General features: G+C 43.8%; 2 protein-coding genes across 3 annotated transcripts in view; one reads left to right on the top strand and one right to left on the bottom strand.

The window, feature by feature from the left end:
• The window catches only part of RPN2 (ribophorin II), a gene marked incomplete at its 5' end in the record, with an annotated part of 17,846 nt that extends 7,558 nt beyond the window's left edge, over positions 1 to 10,288 (top strand). The window contains 8 exons of the mRNA XM_010286958.1: positions 535 to 626; positions 1,508 to 1,622; positions 2,312 to 2,506; positions 3,030 to 3,116; positions 3,545 to 3,640; positions 4,797 to 4,872; positions 5,784 to 5,913; positions 9,943 to 10,288. Of these exons, the coding sequence (XP_010285260.1) occupies positions 535 to 626; positions 1,508 to 1,622; positions 2,312 to 2,506; positions 3,030 to 3,116; positions 3,545 to 3,640; positions 4,797 to 4,872; positions 5,784 to 5,913; positions 9,943 to 9,952 (801 nt within the window). The remainder of the gene's footprint in view (positions 1 to 534; positions 627 to 1,507; positions 1,623 to 2,311; positions 2,507 to 3,029; positions 3,117 to 3,544; positions 3,641 to 4,796; positions 4,873 to 5,783; positions 5,914 to 9,942) is intronic.
• A 3,282-nt stretch (positions 10,289 to 13,570) lies between these two features.
• GHRH (growth hormone releasing hormone) lies at positions 13,571 to 17,759 on the bottom strand. Of its 2 annotated transcripts, none has more exons than XM_010286957.1 (6): positions 17,666 to 17,759; positions 16,705 to 16,836; positions 15,704 to 15,808; positions 14,977 to 15,114; positions 14,537 to 14,633; positions 13,571 to 13,658 (listed from the first exon to the last, which is right to left on the bottom strand). In XM_010286957.1, exons 1-5 carry the CDS (start codon positions 17,743 to 17,745, stop codon positions 14,570 to 14,572), a joined length of 519 nt encoding a protein of 172 aa, XP_010285259.1. In that variant the 5' UTR covers positions 17,746 to 17,759; the 3' UTR covers positions 13,571 to 13,658; positions 14,537 to 14,569. The 2 variants fall into 2 exon arrangements, with proteins under 2 accessions (XP_010285259.1, XP_010285258.1); XM_010286956.1 differs by having other exon boundaries at positions 14,574 to 14,633.
• Positions 17,760 to 21,492: the final 3,733 nt, after the last annotated feature.

Genomic DNA, 21,492 nt, shown 5'->3' with positions numbered 1-21,492 from the left:
AGGAATGCTTTGGCTTTTGCCTGCTGGTAATAAAATCAACAGAAACCTGTTAGGCTTTAGGAGCCAAGCAAAGCATAGCTGGTTGCTGTCCAGAGACTTTCTCATCTCAAATTGCTCTCCAGTAAGCAGAAGTACATATGCATGTGAAGTTTTATCATACATGATGTAATCTTTAATAGCTAGCTTCTGCTAGTTTAAAAGGAAAACTAGTTGGATCTGAATAGTTGGACTGTTTCATTAAAAACAGTTCTTCAAAGGGCAGCTAACTCCAATGTGACTGAGAAGCTGGTGTCTTCAGAGCTGTCTGCTTGTGCAGGGAGGAAGGGGATGGGTTGGTGTTAGTGACTGATGCAGGAGCTTTGCCAGAAGGTAAATTGCTGTAGATCCTTCTGTTCAGCTTAGATTCCATCTTTAGCTTAGCATAAGACCCTCTTTGGAGAAGGGAACAGGAAATGTAAAGCTTCTGCAGTGAACTTGACCATAATTAGTACATGTAGAGTGCTCTGTGTAATTTTGTATTGTATTTTGTTGCAGCTGAAAGTGAAAGTTTCCACAGAAGTTGGGATTACTAATGTCGATCTTTCTACTGTGGATAAAGATCAGAGCATTGCGCCAAAAACAACCAGGTAAAATGACTCTGATCACACGTGATCCTTTAAGGGGCATCTCTGGCTCTAGACTGGAGCCCTTCTGAGCTTTGCCTACTTCAGCTAAACCAGAGGAATCTTGTATTGGACTAACTACAGAGTTATACCCTGTTTGTCTTAAACATATGACTTTGTTGGGAGAATACTGATTATTTTTATAGGTAGTTTTCCTTAATACTGAAATAAGTACTAACAGAAGCCAGGCAACCTGAGTCTTCTGTTCCCTTGTTGGCACCTCTCCATAGCAAAAGCAAGTTAAAAGAATTGTGTTAATGTTTCTGGTATTATTTGGTTTTGGTAGAGATGCCTTAAAGCAACATGTACACTATATTTGGGGGGTGTGGCTGTACCCTTGCTGGGTGTACTTGAACCTAATGTAATTGAGTTTTTAACTGACATCAGTTAGAATGTAATGTATGGAATTTAACTGAGGTTGCACAGCCTCGCTGAGGCCCCTCTGTGTTGATACAGCCTTCCTGTGCTGAAGTCTGAGTGTCTGGTTTTTCTGTTCTGCTGCCATCACACCTTTTAGTTGTAGAATAGCCTTGGCTAAATGGAATGTGGGGTGTAGTATTAGCAAAATCTTCTGGTGTTCCTTTGAACCTCACAACAAACAACTGTTTTACCTGAAATGGGCAAGGTATATAGCGCTCAAAAATCCTACTAAAAATTCCATTAATTTCACTAAATTTATGGTGAAAGAGAAACATGTGTTAGTTCACCTGACTTTTTGGTAAAATAACTCATCTATGCTGAGCAGTCTGCAGTATTGCTAAGCAGGCTTGCATGCCTCAGTTTCTTTGAACACCAGACCTTCTCTTGGAAGATCACCTCAGTTCTGTTTGGTTTTTTCCTCCTAGGGTAGCTTACCCAGCCAAAGCCAAGGGCTCATTCACTGCTGACAGCCATCAGAATTTTGCTTTATCCTTCCAGCTGATAGACGTGAACAGTGGAGCTGAACTCATCCCTCACCAGGTTAGGACAAATTTTTGTCGTTACTGTGTCACTGAGATGTTCCATCTTGAAGCATCTGAGGTGACAGTTGCTCTTGAAAAGATTTGGTAGGTTTTGAGAAGCCTTATGTTTCTGACATGGACTGTGAAACATCACTGATCTTGGTAGATGGGAAATGGATTCAGTTAATTTGGTTTGGCTGTATGTTAAATGAAACCTCTTCTGGCTCTGGTACTGTGTCTTATTTAACTCAACAAAATGAGTGCAGGTAGCCTGCACTGTAAAAAGTACACCTTTGATTTATCTTTTTATATAGATTGTCTGCTGAAAAAGTCCTTGAATGTAGACTTTCTTTAAAATTTTATTTCTTCTCTACAAAATAGAAAATAAAGGGAAAAAAACCCTGAGAAAACCCACATATGCCTACATCCCTGTTGTGTGCTGTTCCATATACACTGCCAAGTAACATTCAGTATATTGCCCTGTACCCAGGTAGGCCACTGGATGATCTTAGTCCTGTGTTAATGTAGTTAGTCGAGGAGACATTGAACTTTGCTGATGTGCAGGGGTCTAGACACCTAGGCTCCCAGTTTATTCTCCAACTTTTGTTAATGGTGTGGTTTTTGATTTTGGGGATAAATCTTTCATTTCGCTGGCATTTGTAAACACACTCTGAGATATTCCAGAAATGTTACAACCTTTCCTTTCAGACTTTTGTCCGACTTCACAACCAAAAGACTGGCCAGGAGGTTGTGTTTGTTGCAGAACCAGATAGCAAGAACATATACAAGTTTGAACTGGATACCTCTGAAAGAAAGACTGAATTTGACTCTGCGTCTGGTACCTACACTCTGTACTTGATAATTGGAGATGCCACTCTGGAAAATCCAATCCTGTGGAATGTGGTATGTAACTGGAAGTGTAGTGATGTGGTTTTTAGATTACTGGCAGTCTAACAGGAGTGCATGGTACAGGCTTGGAAACAAAAAGCTCAAATATCTGTTCTTTGCAGTGAACTAGAATCCTTTTGGCCGTTTATGGACTCTGAGGTTTGCTGTTCATTTTAAGTTTTTAAGTAAGCATCAAAGCAAGACTGAAATGAACATTAATTTCATCATGTGGTGGAAAGAAATGTCAGAACATTTATGGGTTTGACTGTAATTTCTCAGCAAGCACTTCAAAGTTTAGCCTTTCTGTGCTTGCTATGGTGGAAATAAGTCCAACTCTTAGTGATGGGTGAATGGCATTATTGTCTCTGTTTAGGAGAAAATACTACTTAAGAAAATCAGGTGGCTTTTAGTTTCCTTTAAAAATAATGTCAATCATAGATTGACAAATAAGGAAATAGGCCACAGTAATGGAACAGGTTTTATAAAACTTTTAATACATTAAGATCAAACTTCATGAAGTTGCACGATTTCATTTCAGGCTGATGTTGTGATCAAATTTCCAGAAGAGGATGCACCATCCACAGTCCAGTCCAAGAACCTCTTTGTTCCCAAACCTGAAATCCAGGTACAGTCAAAACCAAAAATTACGTGCGGAGATGGGGGGCTAGTCCTACTAGTACTATTTATTCTCATCATAAATGAGAGAGCAACTGGTGTCACTGAGAAGATTCAAACATATAAATTTGACAAGGGTAAGCACCACAGAAAGCTCTCTGCTGCTGAAGATTTCTTTTGCTTCATTCCAGCTATCTGTGTTGATGGCAAGCTAACAAGTGCTTCTGTGAGTGCAAGAAGTTAACTGTGCAAGAGATCAAATGTGCAGAGACTGGAATAGACACTGCTTTAAAGAGTCAATCTTTGCCTTAAGAGGCATGCTTATCATCCAAAGGAACATCTGGGAACAGCAGCAGGGCTGCAGCTGGTCCTCTGGGGAGCAGAGAAACTGCTCTGTTGGAATACTTCTACTTATAAGTTGGTTTTGTTTGTTTGCAGCACCTCTTCAGGGAACCTGAGAAGAGGCCTCCCACTGTGGTATCTAACACTTTCACAGCATTGATTCTCTCCCCCCTGCTTTTGCTGCTCATTCTGGTGAGTGACCTGGGCCACAGAAGAAGAAAACTTTTTCCCATCCACTTGCAAGGTCACTGAGGAGGTTGGCCAGCTAAACTTCCTGTTAAAACTCTTGGATGATAATGACTAGCACAGCAGTGCTGCAGTTGTAGCTGGCAAATGTCAGTGCAGAGTGTTGGTCTGGTATGGTCTCTTTCCTAAACTCTGGGGTTTATTTTTTTGAGTTTATAGTCAAAACAAAAACACTGCTGCCAAGTAGAAGTAGGTGGGGTGAGTTTCTTCAGTGTGCTTCTGCTAGGGATGTTGAGTAACAGTGGGCAGATTAAGTTACAACTAACATTAGACTTCCACAAGGAAAAAAGTGATTCTGCCTTGCACTTAATAGATCCCATCGCAACATCTGTGTTACTTCTATCAGAGTGATTCCTATTTATGGACATAATTTGTATTTGTGTGTAGTTGAAACATCTACTGCTACCCACTGTATCATCAAATCAGTGTTTTTAACTTAATGCAATACAAAATCTCATCTAGGCAAGTTAAATTGCTCCTTATTTGGAGGATGGGACTTGATCCCTTGGCAGTAATTTCCCATTAGCTAGTCTCGCTGAAAGCTGGTATTCAGATAGCTGTGTCCACTGGTCTCTGGACTTCACAGTATACATGTTGATGACACTTTAATGAAAAATCTCATTGCTACTGCTCCTGTTTTCCATTCTTTGTGCTTTTTTCTTTTGTACTCTAAAAACCAAAATCATTTTTATGAGCACACATCTTGTATCTATAGCTGTTCTTTTGCTGAGTCCAAAACTGGAACCTTACCTTTTTTGTCTTTAATTAAAATTAATTCAGCTGGATAGAAATAGCAATGTTTATTTTTCTGGCAAAATGTAGATTTGGAGCAATACCCTCTCATCAGTTTAAGAAAGGTAATTGAGGAACTGCCTTTGGTCAGTCAGAAGCAGCAGGAGCTGCTTTTTCACTGAAGGAGCTCAACAGTGCTGTCTTTAGCAAAATTACTACTCTGTCCTCTTGTAGTAGTAAACAAGTGCTTCTGTAGAGAATACATGTATTCATTGAACAACTTAAACAGGCTTGAAAGATACTGAAGTTTAAAATAAAAGCTTGTGTTTACGAGGCTGTTGTAACTCAGGTTTGTTTCTTTTCCTTTTAGTGGATAAAGATAGGTGCCAACATCTCTAACTTCAGCTTTGCTCCCAGCACTATTGTTTTTCACATGGGACATGCTGGTAAGTGTCAGAAGCTTTCTGCATTGTTTGACCTTCTCACCTCGGAGTTACAGATGAGAGCCCTGGTGGTTAATGGGCTTGCAGTCTTATTAACTATAATGACATAATAGCATAACATTTGTTCTCTTGTTTTCATCTGCCTTCCTGCTTTTCATGATTGTTAATATGGTGATAAACCTGTTTTGGCCATCAGCTGATAACAGCGGACGTTATCTGGGCTCCTCTCACACACCATTTATCTATACTTAATAGAACTTCTTATTTCCAGAGGTCACGCTTTCTTTATTGCATGTTTATCCTTTGTAAGCAGGGAGTTTCTGTGGGGATGAAACCTGCAGGACTGCCATCTACATCTTTTCTTTAAAGCTCTTCCTGTGAAAGCTGCTTTTGTTCTTTGGCTGGACTAATTTTTCATCAATTTTATTGTGCCCTTGGTTGCACTGTTATTTACTGTCTTGACAGAATTTCAAAAGCATAGCAGGTTGGGAGAACATTGGATCTACTGTTTCCCAAAGGACAGTGTGTTGCTTAATACAAGCCAGTTTACTTGGAAGCTTTGTAAAGCTGTAAGCTCCTACAGATGTGCAAGGGTTAATATCCTCTATTGAAATCCAGAGTATCCTCCTCCTTTTAATATCTTTTAATGTCTATAACATGTCTGTAATTCTGCCACAAGAGGGTTGGTTGCAAGCCATCAGTGTCACATTTTTCTCCAGTATGGAGACCCAGACACCTTCTTCCCCTGGCAAATAATGTATAATCTTTAGACCTGCCATTTCAGAGCTTCAGAGATGAGATAGAAACCCCATGCTTAGGTCTGGCAGTGCAACGTAACAATTGTTCTGAGGATAACAAATGGTTGGTCTTTGAAATGCAATTTCAGCCATGGGCTCTGTCATCTTTTTTCACAGCAATGTTGGGACTCATGTATGTCTACTGGACACAGCTCAACATGTTCCAGACTCTGAAGTACTTGGCCATTTTGGGTGGCGTTACATTCCTGGCAGGCAATAGGATGCTGGCTCAGAAAGCAGTAAAACGGTAAGCCAGGGACGGATGTGTTGGTGGGAGCTGCTTTTAAAATTAGAGGTGAGGAGATGACATTGATGCTATGGTGCATCAGTAACTGATACAGTAATGAACGTCGCTTTTGGTTCTTGGATCTTGTGTGTGGGGATGGACTGCTTGGTCCCCCTTTCGTGCCTCTTTTCAGAGTAAGGGCTTGAACTGGCTAGGGCAAGGAGCCAGTACAGCTAGGTACTGAGGTACAGCTAACTGCTCCTTCAGAAACAGTGGTCCATGTGGCTACTTGCTGAAGCGATCAGGCACACGGGGAAAGCAGAGAGTGGAAGTACGTGCACTTTGACAAGGGGAAACCCACATTTGGCGAGATGCATTCACTGACAAATTTGGTTTACTACATGGTATATCAAGCTCTTAAAATATTCTTAGATAATGAAAGCCACTATAAATGCAGAAGAGGCCCAACTCTTCTGTAGCTGTGCCTGTAAGAAATTTTAAGAGGAGGAAGGTAAGGCAGGGATATCTTACTTCTTCCTTCCCCTACCTAATGGGGGATTATAGAGACAAGGGAAGATGCTTATCAGAGGTGTGCAGCAACAGATGAAGGACAACACACGTAAGCAAGACCAGGGAAAATTCTGGTAAATGATAGGGATACAGCATTCACTTCTGTACTGGCATTGGACTGATTCTTCACACTTTTTTCTCTTCTGCCATGCAGTGTCTTGTGAATGTGCCATGGCTTAGGCAACCTTCAGACAGTTTGCTGACCCGAGCTTCCAATACAGTGCATTAATTAGAGGTTGAACCATTCCCTCTCCTTCACTTCTGTCACATGGGGCTTCCATGTGAGACTTAAGTTTTAGCCCTTTTGTACTAACGTAGAGTTTGGCTTCGAAGATGATTTTACTGACCTGCTTTGCCATGGAGCCTGTGCTTTTCTTACTTTCCCCTTTTCGAGCCACTAGGAGTTGTTTATCCTTGCATACCTACTTGCATAGATATGCCTGGATTCTCACTTTTTTTTTTAATTACACTGTATTAAAATCAGGATAAGAGCTGTTAAAAAAACCCCACAAGGATATAATTTTCAGGGATTTTGCTTTGATTTGTGTCTTTAAAACATTTCTACTTGAATGGCTGTAGCAGGGAGGATGATTATTGTAATCAACCCTTTCCATACCATCCTCCCGGCTTTCTCAGCCTTGCTGCCTTGGATGTCCAGCCCTCTCCACTGTGGCGCTTTCTCTTGTTAGCATAACACTTCCTACTGGGATTTTGTTGCCAGTGGGGCTTTGTTATGTCATTTAATAATGTTTCCCTTTAAATTTAAAGAGTAATGATAAAATCATTATTGATTACAGATTGCCTAGGATACAGATTTGGGGAAAAAGAATACAATGAAGCTTACTTCTAAGTGTCTTTGCTCAACCAGGGCTTCTGTTAGCACATAAATGCAGGTGGTTGGTTCCTACTTCAAAACACTGCAGGGGGTGTCTGTATGCTTTTTCACTGTAGATGACATGAAGCTACAACTACAATGGCAAATTTGAAAGTAAAACTTCTACCTTAGGCTAAAGTTAAACACTTTGTACATTACTTTAAAGTTCAGAAAGACATCTTTTTGTTAACGTGCTGCCAGCCTGTCTCAGATGTTGAAGTGCAGTGATAATTAACTAGATTGCACTTTGAGGCAAAGCTGCTGTTCCACTATGGAGACTGCTGGTGGGGGTGGGAAAGGGGACTGTGTAAACGATCTTTTTACAGAAGTTACCAGAAGGCCTGGTTTTGCTTTTTGCGTTTCTGTCACTGGCTCTGGTTCCTGGAGCAGGGCTGCTTTCCTCCTTCCTATCTTCTCTGAACCTTTCTTCCTCTCTCCTTTTGGCAGGATCGCTGCAGAGCAAAGCAGTAGGTTGGCAAAGTATAGAACACTGCGGTAAAAGTGGTTTTTGCTAGTGACCATCTCTTCTAGAAGTAAGGGCCTTTTTGGAATTTGCCTTTCCTGGGCATGCTGCCTGCTTCATTTCACTTCATCACTCGCTCCTTATACAAAAAGATAGCTGAGCTGAAGCTGCTTCCTTCCAGCATCGCTTATTGGGCTTTAAATCAGTATGTGTCCTCTGAGACTACATTGCCTTTGTCTGATTTCCTTAATCAACTGAAGTCTGTATTGTAATACACGTAGATGTGAATATGCTGTCTTGGGCACCAAGCAGCTATCGTGTGATGAAATAAACCTAGTTTAAGCAGTATTGTTCCTGTAAATAAATTATTAGTAATGTTGGCTGGAGGAGATGATGAAAATGGCTGATATCTGAGCCGTTCCCATCCTGCTCTTGGTACTTCCTATCCCCATCTGCAGTAATCTTCTGGTTATTCAGCTGCCAGGCATTCTGACTGCTGAATTACATCCTTGCTTGGGGTGGCAAGAGCTCTATGTGCAGCAGAAGCCAGGTCAGCACCACCTCATTCGGGTGAGAACACGACCTCATCCAGGGTTCACCCTCTTACTAGACTGAACTGGTCACGGTGGCTCAGCCAGCGGTGGCAGCAGCAGCCAGCCCCCTCCATTCAATACAATCATCTGATAGGTCCCTGTTACTATTTACCAGTGCAAAGGCCTTCGTTTCCTTCATTCTGAGCAGGTAAGGTCCCAGTTTGCTATATCCATGGTGGCATAGGAGGCAGGACTGCCTGCTGCTCTGCATGCTGCTCAGTTCTGAATGTGCGTGTGTGGCTTCATTTCTTGTTTGGTACCATTTTATTTTGGGGAAGGGATGGAGCATCTGGGACAAGTCCTGTGATGAGACCGAAATGACTGCACAACATGCTGCACTGATACATCTCATGAGCATCTGCTTTCTCCCATGTTCATAGTCAGTGCTCCAGGCACATGCATACAGTGCGTTGGAGCTCAGTTTTGTGGCGCAAAACAAAGCCAGCGTGTAGATGGCTGTGTCGCAGAAACAATGTGCACTGTGGTATAAGCTCCTGTCTGCAGATCAGATAGTATGGAGGATGGTTTCATGAAAATTACCTATGGAGAATTTGGCATCGTGTCCCATAGAAAAGCACCCTGTTACTATCTCTTCTCTCCCTGCAGTGTTTTGAGGTATTTGAGCACAGGACGAGCTATCACAAGTAACTGGAGAGGAACTGGAGATGGCTGTCGCTTGTTCTAGTGGATGAATGCTGGCTGCACCCTGGCTGTATTTGGTGGTGCTGTTCTGGTCCCTGGATGCTGCTTTTTATCATAGCTTTGGGCCAGTGGTTTTCAGCTTTCACTGGCCTGGTAACAAATGCCTCACAAATGTGTTCTCCACAGCTGGCATGTTTTCTTTTTCTCAGCCTGGTATTTTAACTCTTTAATTCCCCTTTGGGCTGTGAGTGATCCTGGAAGATCCTGCAAATAACTTATTATCCACAAACATAACTTAGGTTTTGCTGCCCTGTGCAGTCACAAGCATTTCCTTATTGCTGGGATTTCTGATGCCCTGGATATGTCAGTTACAACTTTTATTGTTACCAGCTTCTAGGGTTGGACTGACAAGTGCTCAGCATCCATAGCTATGCCTGTGTCTGCCATCTTAGAAGGGAGAAGGAGCCCGAAAAGATGGGTCTGCTGTGCCCACATTAGATTATTTCATCTTGGGGATGTGAAGATCTTTTCTTTGTGTTTACATGGACCAGCTGATTCCAAAGGGATAGATTTGCCCTGTTTAAAGTAGAAGATCAGTTTGGGTACCTGCAGGCTTTGCGTTCAGCCATGATTTTTTGTTCAGTTCTGTATTTTACAAGGCTCACTCATCCCTTTTGCACCAGAAATTAACCTTCATTTTGTCTGACCATTTCCATCCTCCTTGAATTCAGTCCTCTGTTTCATTGCAGTACTGGTTTTATCACTCCTTTATCACTCCAAAGTTTCCTTTGCGAAGCTTATCTGACAGGGTTCCTTTGAGAGAGAATGAGAGGCTTGGGGACACTTCTACTGTGCAAGGAAGTGCTTTGTTGCCTGGAAGAGTTAATTTCTTGGATTTTTCTTTCCAGGACACACTAGTACTGGAAGAATGGAAGAAATGGGGAAAAACAAAGCAAATGCCTTCAGAACAGAAGTGAATAACTAACTGAAAGACCAGAAGAAGGAAGGCAGAAGCAGACTTTAAGTCAAAAGGGTGCCAGTTATACTTTTTTAAAATACGATTTTCATCGTTGTGTTCCTGCTACTTGAGTGCTTTTCATATGAGTCCAGAAAATCTGTTCTTCCCTGGATATTCCCCCCTTTTTTATCCCAGGACATGTGAATTTCCTTTAGAAAAAGAGGAAAAAGAAAATATAATTCTGCCTTTCCCCAGGTGCCCTCTCCTCATCTTAAGTGATTTGTGAATAAAAAGGAAAGAATGGTCCTGAATTTTGTTTCTTAGCTGTCTCAGAGGCTGTGATTGGAAGTTGGGCCCACATGAGAATGAAAAGAGCTTTTTCTGGTGGGTAATTTTGTATATGAGTCATTGCTACGTGAAGCTTCCTGTTCTTTCATGTCCTTTCCCAGAGGGACTTGTTTATTGGGGGGGATTTTCCACTCCTGCCTGTTCCCTTGTGTGACGCTGTCATCTGCATTACTCTGCTAATGGCTGTTCTCTCTGACTTCAGGCTGGGCTGTGCTGAGTTGCCGTGGGCCCTTGGGGCCCAGGCAGGAGTCCTTGGGCCTGGCCCCTGTGGGGAGCCAGCTGCGGTGCTGGCGTGCCTGGCTGGCTGACCCCGGCAGGTTTGGCACGTCCCTCAAGTTGATTCGCTTTCTCTCCAGCCTCTGAAAGTAACCTTTTCATTCCAAATAAGAGTTTGATTGAGGTTATTTTCTCTGTTCTTCTATGAAACCGAATGCTGGGAATCTGCTGGTTGCCATGTGGCCATGTTTGAGTTACCTGAGCTCTTAACTTCTCAATTAATTACTACCTTCAAGACCACTAAGCAGTGTTGAAGCAGCAGACTTGGGCTTTATTGAAGGGCACACTGATGATGATAACCAAAGGCCAAAATCTCCTCCTGGTGAGCAACTTCCACATGGGAAACTTAACGGCTGCTCCTTCCCCTGCATCTGTGTTGGCTCCTGTTTGTCCCATGTCAGACTAGTTTCTTTAAAGGCCTTTTGGCAAAGGTACTTTATCAAATGTCTTCTGGAGAGCCAAGAAAATTATATCAGCCAGCAAGCATGTGGATAAAGGGTGTGGAGCCAAATGCTCCAAAGAACTTCACATGTGTGAGAGATGACTCCACTTTATAAAAGCCATCTTTCCTCTTCTCCACTGCAGTTGTTCACACTTAGCTCACTTTTTCTGTTCCTCGTAATAGTTCCTACCCATTTGTTCATTGTGAACATTGTACTGGATGCCATAGAGATTTAATTAACTCCTTTAACCTCTTCTGTACTCCTTCAAAAACCTGATCTCGTGCCGCATTAAAGTCCTCTGGGACTAAAGGAGTTTTAAGCAAGAAATAGTTAAGCTACTATTTGTAGTACTTTACCCTGGAACTCCTTTTCACTCAGTTCTTGTTGAGCCTCATATTTTATTACTGCTCACTCATCAGCTTTGGTTTATAACTTATTTTTCTACTGATGCTTTATGCTAGGACAGATCCTCCAGTACTTTCCCTGTAGAGCTTTGGCACGTTATCCAAGGAGAGCACAGATGTAAAAAAAAAAAATCGAAGAGTGCTACTGTGATATATCTTCTCTAAGCTGTGCGTGTTGCTATTGATCTTCTACCTCCTTGGCTATGCATTAGGAAAGATTTTTATTCTTTTGGCCTTTTATTCCTCAGACATCTGGTTTGTTTTATTTGTTTTTATATTTAATCTCCCAGCCTTTGAGCATTTGTTTCCTCACTTTCATGCAAACTGAACTTTCAAAGTTATACGAAATAGCTGCATTCACCCAGCTGTTTAGTCATACAGACTTAGGTCTTTCTGATTTTATTTGGTGTATCTAACCTAGTGTTTGTATATAGCTCTTTTGCCACTTAACAGAATTTTAAATTTTTTTTGGTGCCATGTTTACTTACTACTTCAAGAAGCTGATTGTTTTTTATAGTTCCTTTCCTTGGAGCAAGTAAGTCCAAATGGCTTCAAGCATGTTAGTTGTTACAGAACAGGTTTACAAACACATTTTGAAACGGGCCTACTGAGGTGTCATCTTTTGCAGGTTTTCTGTCCAGCTGTACTGTGAAGCAGAAGGATGGCTTATGTGGAAGGGTAACAGATTACCCACTAGTGCACTTGCAGCTGTGACAGCTTCACTGTCTCCCTCAACATCCCCTTGTTGCTTTCCCATCCTGCTGGGCAGTTAGTAATATTTTCATAGTACTAGAATTGTAAGATGTGAACAGAGAGAATGTAATCCATAGGGATTTGGTGCAAGTATGAACTCATTTCCACACATGTGTGGAGCCTGCTGTCCTAAAATATGGTCACCTGAGGAAAAATGAGGTGGTACCTACTGAAGACTATTAAGGAATTGTTCAGGTACAAGGAGGGATGATCTCATAGGCCTTAATATATGTTTGCATGCCCCTGTATTTCCAGCCTGGTCTTGAGTTGCTTGGCATTGGACCTGGTGCCATTGTTAGCACAGCTCTGAGTCCTTGGTGCATTTGATCACTGTCTTTGAGCAGCATCTTCCATTCTCGGCCCAGAATCAAGAAACTAATATGTCAATAGACAACAAGCCATTTTGACCTGCTGTTGGACAGGTTTATTTCGAACAACTTTCATTTCCCACTGATGATGGGAAAGCAGACCCCATCCTGACGTTATTCACATTTCTGAAGACATAATTATTACACAAACAATAGGAGAATTGGGGTGACAGGGAAGGAAGTACCCTTCCTGCTCATTGCAGGGGTTGGACTAGATGACCTTAAAAGGTCCCTTCCAACCCAAAGATTCTAACATTCTGTAATTCTGTATGATTCTATGAAGTAGCTGTATGAGATCACTGGGTTAATAACTTCTTTGAAAACATTTACAGTTGTAACTGTAGCCATGGTGGAGTTCAGAGCCACTGGATGGCACATTGAATTCAAACATAGTGACAGCTCAGTCTGATGCACAGGGATCTCCTTAAACTCTTGCAGAGCTGTAGATTCAGTTTGAACACCTCAAGGCTGAGTAGTAACTGCTGCTGAGCTTTTTTTAGAGTTCAGTTTTGCTGCCGGGGCTCTGCATCAAGGAGCTAGACAGCAGCAGCCCGCAGCAGCATTTCTAATGGGTGGTAGACATGTGGATTCATGTCTTACCTCACCCTGATCCGAGCTGTGTGTGTGGTTGTGCCATCAGCATCTATTTAGAAGGAGGCTGTAATCAATTTACTAAGTTGCCTAAAGGTGCCTTTTGGTGGCCTCATGTTTATTAATCAGGCCCTCAAACAGAATGATGACTTGGCAGAAATTTTGCTATGCTTTGTGATTTGAAAGCCTTAATTGTTAGACAGTATGTCCCCAGGATTACAAGTGTACTGGTTGTTTTAGTCTTTGTATGTAAAGCAGCCTGAGGTTAAACGACGGAGAGGGTTTTTTTCTGATTCAGTACATGGACCAGTATTTACACAGGGGAGTTAAATTCTGAAGTAAATTAAGTAGTGCATCAGAACTGCATTCTTTTGAACAGATCTGAGGAGTGTATGCATCAGTTTCCAGCTGGTCACATCCGGGAATGTCTTCATTGCTGTGAAGGGCTTACTGTACAGTTAGATCCATGAGCTCTGAATTATTCTAGAGAGAAGCAGGACGAGAAGAGAATTATGAGAAAACCTTGTGAGCACACACAGATTTTTTTCATTCTTTGGAGGATTTTCCTGGCTGACCTTATTTGTGGAAAGGTAACCAAGTCAAGCATGGCAAGAGAGATGCTGAAATGCCATGCTCTCCCAGCTGAATCCATAGGCATGATTTATGTGAAGTTCTGATCTCCCCCTGCCCCTTCCCAGGCTCTCTTTTTGTTTAGTATGCACACAGGTCTCTCTATTGTGCTATAGTGAGGGTTGGACAGGCTTAATTTCTATGGGACAGAGGGAATAAAATGAGGTTGCTTCAAACAGGCCAGCTGACTTTTGAACAAGTGAAGGTATTCCCAAGGATGGGCTGTTGCTGTCTGCTGGCTCTCAGTCCACCAGGGCTGGCAAGATATAGAGCATAATTCAAGATCCAGGTGACCACTTTCAGGAGTGAGGAGTACAGAAAACAGTAAGACTTCCTCTCTTATTCAGTACCACAGGGAAATCCTGAAGTGTCCCAGGGATCTAGAGGCAGGTTCTGCTCCCAGGGGAGGACTTTTGTCTACCTTTAGCCTAGCCTAGACACTCACGTACACAGTCTCAGATAGGCTTGCAGCAACCAAAAGCAGTCTTACAAAGCTGTTCTCAAGACATCCACATGCAGCTTCACAACACTCATGGTCTCTTTGTTCAGACTAACAGGACTTTAGGTACTTGAGAAAATTGATGGGGAGTTTTTTCCCCTTAAATTGCAGCAAGGACCCTTTTTCATGGACAGCAGTGGGGATTGGCTTTGCTGAAGGAGAGCCTTCAAACCACTTGAGCAGTGCAGAAGCATTGTGTTATATATGGTCTTGAGCAGGGAATAGTACTCACCAGAGCATGGCGAGGTGAAAAAGGGAGAAATATTTACATGAGCTTAGCCAGGGTGCTGGGAAAGTCTTCTAACCGACTGCTGTTGATGTTCTGAGGCCTGTGAAAGAAGAGAATAGGACAGTGATGGTATAATTGGGATTGAGAGAGAAATTCTTTTTTCCACTGCTATTTTACTGAATTATGAGGGTGAGAAGACAGCACAATGATGTGCTAGTGTGTGTGGTGCAGGCTGGCTCAGGACAGGCTGTTCCTTATCGGCACCCTACTTGCCCACGTAAGGGAAGGGCTGGGTTAAGGGGTCAGGTGAGAGCTTTATTCTTTCTCTGAGTGTATATGAAAGATGAGACTTAATCCAGTAGCTTCACATCTGGAAGACAGACAGCAATAAGGCCCTTGTCTTATTCCTGCGGTGAGCAGATAATGAACTGATTCCCACCTACCTTTGATTCTGCAGAATGGCTCCCAGGAAGTCCCGTAGTACCATCTGTTGGTGGTAGCGACTGTCCATCAGGATACTGTCAGACTGGCGCCTTGTCAGAAATTCGTGCACCCCTTCTCCTGGGCTGCTCTCGCTGATTCTGTTATGCAAAGATGAGAAACATATTTGTCTCAAAGATGCTTTTTAGTCCCTCACTCAAAGTTTGGCTCAGGCTGAGCAGCACAGCAAGGGAACTTGCTGGGTCTGAGCCTGGGGCTGTTCTGCATCATTTTGGTAAGAAATTGGTCAGCTGTATTTGCTCCTGTGTTATGAGAGGGATGAGAGTGGGCTCCCATCTGGCTAATTGGTCTTACTTAGTGGCAGTTGCTGACCTATCCAGCCATAGCTATCTGACTGGTAGTGGAGAGGCTGTCTTCTGTGTTCAAACCAGGCCAGGGATGACTGTTTCCTAACAGTGAATGATCATTGCAACTATTATTTGCAAATACTATTGCTTGTTGATATTATGGTAGAGCTCTCAGCTGATGACACTTAGAGCCTTAGAAGAAAAGATTAATTAGGCTGCTTAAATGATAGTTGTGATTAGGGGGATCTGAGACATAGGAATGTGGGATGCCCTTCGGGATGTAGAACAGCAGGAGAGATTGCTTCTGTTGTATGCATACAAGAAACTGCCCAGTGTAATAAGCAAAACATTTGCCCTAGGACAGCAAAGGGCTGTGGCTTACCCGAGCCGCTTGCCAATGATGGTCTGTAAGAATTTGCGGGCAGAAATCTGCCTCAGGAATTTCCGGTAGTTGTCGGTGAATATGGCATCAGCATGACGCTGCATCCTGGGGGTGAAAGACAAGCATAGGGTGTGCTTGCTGAGCTAGCAATGAACCTTCCAGGAAAGAAATGGGTGTTTCAGGTGTCAAAATACACCAGATGTAGCACTGCTGAGATCAGGGACAGGTAACCATAGCAAACTCCTTTTGGTATCGGGCTGCGTTAGTGTTGGATGATCAAAGGATTTGAGGGAGCTCAGTTCTGACAGGGAGGCAGCAGGCAAGACAAAATATCTGTTAATCAGTATCCACACTAAAACAAATAAGGAGAAGTGCCTGCAAACCAAAGATGAGGTCAGAGAACCAGTGGAAAGGAGGATGGGAACCACAGGCTGGCAGAGGGCAGAGCTGGGACATTGCTGTGCTCGGCAGTAACACTGTCACCTTCTGGGAGGGCTGTGGTTGGGACAGGGTGGCAGGAGCCTCGATCAGGTTTCTAGCTTGTGGTTAGACTCAGGCTCCTGAAAATCCACAGGTAAGGGGAGCACAAGCCACTTGGCTGGTCCCACTGTTGTAAGGATGAGTCCTCTGCGCTTCAGAAACCATCCTCCATCTCTGTGCAGGGGTGGAAAGGAGAGGCTCTAACAACCACGCAGATAGATTCCCAGAGCTCGGTGCAAGATTACGTTCCCTGCAGGAGTGCGGGGCCTGTGACCCTGCCCCTGTCAGTACATCCCTGCTGCGGGAGGATAGCAGGACATGGCTCTGGACATCGGTGATGGTGGGAGCTGGCACAGTCCCAGCCTTCTGCTCCTGTGCAGGGCTCAGCTGGGTTCTCCCCCTGGAGCCTGTACTTTGTGGTGCTGGTGGGACTGAGTGACCTGCTGGTCTGCTCCCAGGCTGTGGGAAGATCGTAACCAGCATACTGTTGCTGCAGTGGGGCTTAGAGGTGAGGTACGAACCTTCTCTCAGTGGGGTCTGTTAACAAACTCTCCTCATCCTGTTCCTCCACTGAGGGGTTATGGCTCTGCAAAGGGCTGCTGTGCTGTAGCTGGAAGTTCACGGCCTTGCCAGCAACTGGCTCTGGACTGTACCTGCAAGACAAACCCAAGTCATACTGCAAGATGTGCTCAACTGCCAGGGGAGGATCAATCTTCTTGACCACTACTCCTCCTGTTTTTTCTTTCTCCTTTTGCCATCTGCGTCTTGTCAGTAACACAAGTGTTGTCCATCACTCTCTCCAGCTAGAAACTGCCCTGAAGCTATTTCAGCAGTGAAAAGATGGTTGATAGAGCTGCCTCAAACACACTTCCCCCTTGCTGAGCTCCCAGCATCCTCCAGCAAAATTCCAGCAATTATGGTATCGTTATGCCGTGGCTTTGGCACAAGGCTAAAGAATTTTCAGTGGGACATTGCAAATCCACATGATAGAACCCAGTGCTCAATTTCGTACTTCCATTGATTTGTAGAGGTAGGAAGTAATATCACAACTTATAACAGTCAGCAAGGAAATACTTGAAATATTAATAGGCAGCTGTTAAGTTCCTGTACTAAAATACCTGCAGTTCTGATTTCAATGTCGGTGGCCTGCAGGCACAAATTTTTATCAGTAATGGAGCTGGAAGTGCTGGCTGCTCTGCAGATTGCCAGAATTCCCTTTATATGACCCAGCATTCAATTCCAAAACCAGCTGCTTGGGCTGAAATATTCTGTGTCAGGTGCCTGCCTCCTTTGGAAACCGCCCCTAGGCTAGCAGTGTACCCGAAAAATTAAGCCAAGGTAAAGAAATAGACTTACCAATACACATACAGTTCATCTGGTTTTTGGAAGTGCTGGCAACTTTAATTTGGCATGTGCTTATTTTGCACAAGGTCAGAGACAAGGCAGGGAGTGACAGCATGGATAAAAGACTCAGCAGCTTACCTGAGAGCTGGGTAGAGAGGAGAGGAGATGGAACATGCAACTAAATGCAGGAACAGGAGCAGTGTGGCCCTATCCAGCATCTTCCACCCTTTGGGGTCACCTGAAACGCAGAGCGGTTGGAGTCAGCAGCAGTGAGATGCTTAGGGCCAAGAGGGGAGGCCAAGTGCCACTTTTGTGTTCTCAGTTCCCCTGCTCGGTCATCAGCACAAAGGGAAACGTGCCTCCGCGTTTGTGGTCATGGTGTTTCCCCAATGCAGAGATGTCTTGATGTGGCAAAGTCTTCCCCAGGGCATGCTGTTCCAGAGGCAGTGGCTGTGTGTGAGCCCTCAGGGAGCTGGTGCCACCCTTGGGTCGGGAGGCAGGGCTGCTGAGCAGGCTTTCACTCTGTGGGACCTCCTTACTGACCTGTCCTGCTGCTGCGGTTGAAGGAGAGCTCTCAGGCTGGGGTGAGCCCCAGGGACCACTGTAAAAACACTTGGATGCGGGAGGGCAGCAGTTAGCAGGGGCTGCAAAAAGCAACCTCGCTGCCTGCATGGGACCATCTGCAACCAGCCCCTGGGACCTCCCCTGCGCTCCGCTCTCCCAGGGGTGTGTGCCCGCTCACATGGCTGTACAGCACAGCTCCACGCGTAACAGCTGACTGGGCTGCCTTGCTGGCTGTCCAGAGACTGGGGAGAAAACAGGGAAATCCAAATAAAATTCCTGGGCAGAGGGGTAATACTGGCCTAGAGGTAACCCTGGCAAACCCATTTATCGAAAGCAACAGTGCTGAGCTTGGTTAGCCAAACAAAACACTGTTCCTTTCGTCATTGTGCTTGGGGAGAGGTGGGCCTGGACTGAAATACGTCCCTTCGGGAGAGCTGAACTACTGCTGTGTTGAGAGGAGCTCCCTCATGCAGCCCTGAGCACCAGCTTCGGTGGAAGGCGAGACGGACTTGAGCCGTGTGTGTCTCAGACGGCTGCGGTGCTTCACATCCTGGGGCTGGCTGAAGTGCTGCTGTGGATGACTCAGGACAGAGTTGTCTGAGGTCACACACCCTCGGGAGCTGAATGCGACGCTTTTGTCATTGGAAACGAGGGACAGTAGGAAGGTATTTCAGTGAAGGCTCTTCCTGAGTTTTGACTGAATGTGATTGATCTTTTGCTCAAAATAGATTCTTTAAGAATCTGGATACAAATCTTCAAAAATAGGAAGTTTTCCTGTTCCCTGTCTTACTTAAGACAAGAAAATAGAAGAAAAATGTTTGATCTCCATAAGAGAAAAAAAAAAACCTTGAGAAGTTTTTAAAAAAACCTTTCAAATGTATAATACATTGCAAAAAAAGAGCAGTTTCCAAATGGAAGGGGTTTGGTTGGGCTTCTAATTTCCCAAGCGAACTTTCCAAGCAGTGGGTTTTACTGACCATGGTGGCAGGAGGTGGCCAGTCCTGATGGGAAACATCACCAGTGAGCTCTGTTTTTCTGCTCAGACATAGCTGTCCACTTGTCTGGAAGGAGGGGAAGGCTAATTAGGGACCAGTGCTCATGCAAGTGGGTCTGATGTTGATACTGTGGAAATTATTAACACAATCAGTGGTAGTGTCAGAAGTGGATGGACAGACGGGGGCAAGATGATGCACTAAGAAATGGGGTTTCTTATCATAAACTTGTTCTCAGCCTGGTCTCTGTTTCTAGCTGCTCGCAGGCTGGGGGTCCAGCGGCTTCCCCATCTGTTCCCCTGGGAGCAGCGCCGTTGCTCTTGGCTCTGGCAGAGCTTCTTGCAAACACATGGGTGGCATCCTCTACCTCCTAAATGTGGTTTCTTATGGCACCTCTCTGGCACCTCAGAGAGCCAAGGAATGCTTAGAAGCAGCAAAAAAGTGACTTTGAGAGAGACTTGCAGGGCTCCTGGTTTTAGGGCAAATTTCCTGCCTTTTTTTTTTTTTCTCCCTCCCCCCTTTCTCATTTGAATTTGAAAAAACATGCCTCTCTTGTGCTTCTCTTCCCTGAATATCTCCAAGACAAATCCCAAATCAGATTCTCTTTCTAGATAGAAGCAGTGATCTAAAGCATCTGTCGGGGGTTACCAGGAGACCGTGGCACCAGCATCTATAGAAAGTGACAACCGGGAGATTTAATCAGTACCAGGAAAGCTATGTGAGCCAAGAAGTGAAGTATCAATGTAAATTAAAAGAAAACCTAGTCCAATGTTGTCTGCTTCCCTTTTTTCTTTCTAGGATACAGCCCTGATTACATTTTCTTTCTGTATCTGTTTTCTCTTCTTTGAACACTGGGTTTTCCTCCAGAATCACTTTTTGTCCCTTTGAGATTTTTTTTCTCTTCTCTGCTCTTAGTTTCTTTGCAATAATTTTTTTGTTTGTTTGTTTCTAGCTTCGCTTTTCTTCCCCTGTCTGGCTTTGTCTTCTCTCCCTTCACTACAGTCTGCTTCTCATCCCAGCTTTTTGGGTATTTCTGTATCCCTTTTTCCCTCGGGAAGGAGCCTGAAATGAAAGTCTTACACGTCTTCTGTTTCAGAGGAGAAACCAGGGAACTGAAGTGTCACCCTGCATACAGGCAGCTTGACAGCTCTGCAAAACCTTGTCACCTTCAAAATTCTCCTGAGGTGAGGGAATTCTGGCAGCATGTGAAAAAATGGTTAATAAATAGATTTCCCTTAAGATGAAGATCTTTTAGCACCGTCCCAGCAGATAAAGTGTAATAGCTTCATTCCATCCTGTGCAACGCAAATAGCAGCATTAGGACAGTGATGTTGGAGAGATGGGGTAACTGTCTCTTACTGTTTCCGAAACCTTAACCTGATCAGTCTTAAAAATACCGCTACATAGATGAAATGAAGCTTTTACTGTGCCTGCAGTTTTATAAAGTTCAGACTTTTATACTATGAAATACTACATTAAAAAAGCAGAAATCCTTTTAAGTGCCTTACTCTGCCTCATTGTAGCTGGCTTCGTGTTATCTGTAACATATCGTTGCCTTTCACCTCATGCTTTAGTTTGGCTCAAACACAGTTTTGTTGATGGGTGAGTAAAACAACGTTTATTTTGCAGGGTAAAAGGAACTCGCGTCAGCATAGCAAAAAAAGCTACAGCTAGTAAACATCTAACATGTTTTTACAAGGCTCATCTGTATTACAATTCTATTGATTTGCATTTATCCTATAGTTCAATTATTGTTTCATTCCGTAACTTAGTAGAAAAAAGTGTTGTATGGTACAAAGGATATTGTATCTGGCAAAGCTAATTACTGACACTAGCTTTGATTGCATTTCAATCAAATTGTTTGAATCAAATTGTCTCCAATTTCCAAATAGACGTTATTTTGTTAAATGCACATACAGAGACTCACACTTACCGTTCCCTTGGAAAACAAGCCCTTCTTAAATCAGCTCCTGCTCAGGTGTTTCTTTCCCCTGTTGCGAATCCAACCACTTCTTCTCTAGAGCTGCTTCTGTGACCTGCTGGGTCTGTCTCCTCTGCGCGGTGCCTGGGCAGGACCCGGGACGCGTGCTGAGCAGGGAGGACACTCTCGGATCTCCCCCCAGCTGTCCTCTGGCTGCCAGGGAGGTGCATCTCCTCTTTTTATACCTGTGCTCCCTCAGGAGTCCTGTGGGCTTCTACGCGTCAGAGAATCAATTATCCTCCTGAATTTCAAAGGCTGTGTTTAGCATCCTCTCTTTTTGTATGTGCGAGGATGCAGGCAGGGAGGTTGCGGGGCGAGGGTTATGCCTGTAGTTGACGGTCATTTGCACGCTTTCTCTTTATGGTTCAAAGAGTGAAGAGCAAATAATAACAATGATAATCTGGCAGAGTGAATGACAAATTTGCTTT

The sequence above is a fragment of the Phaethon lepturus genome, unplaced genomic scaffold (assembly GCF_000687285.1).
Source record: "Phaethon lepturus isolate BGI_N335 unplaced genomic scaffold, ASM68728v1 scaffold29085, whole genome shotgun sequence".
Lineage (NCBI taxonomy): Eukaryota > Metazoa > Chordata > Aves > Phaethontiformes > Phaethontidae > Phaethon > Phaethon lepturus.
This window is presented reverse-complemented; position numbering and strand designations above follow the sequence as displayed.

Bases quoted from the DNA above. Each gene is read 5' to 3' on its own strand.
- GHRH (XM_010286956.1), bottom strand. From the start codon at position 17,745: ATGCTGGATAGGGCCACACTGCTCCTGTTCCTGCATTTAGTTGCATGT. The intron at 16,837-17,665 runs GTAAGCTGCTGA...TTTGTCTTGCAG, and splicing joins CCTCTCTACCCAGCTCTCAG to GTACAGTCCAGAGCCAGTTG. The intron at 14,634-14,976 runs GTAGGTGGGAAT...CTTCTTTCACAG, and splicing joins GCCATTCTGCAGAATCAAAG to GCCTCAGAACATCAACAGCA.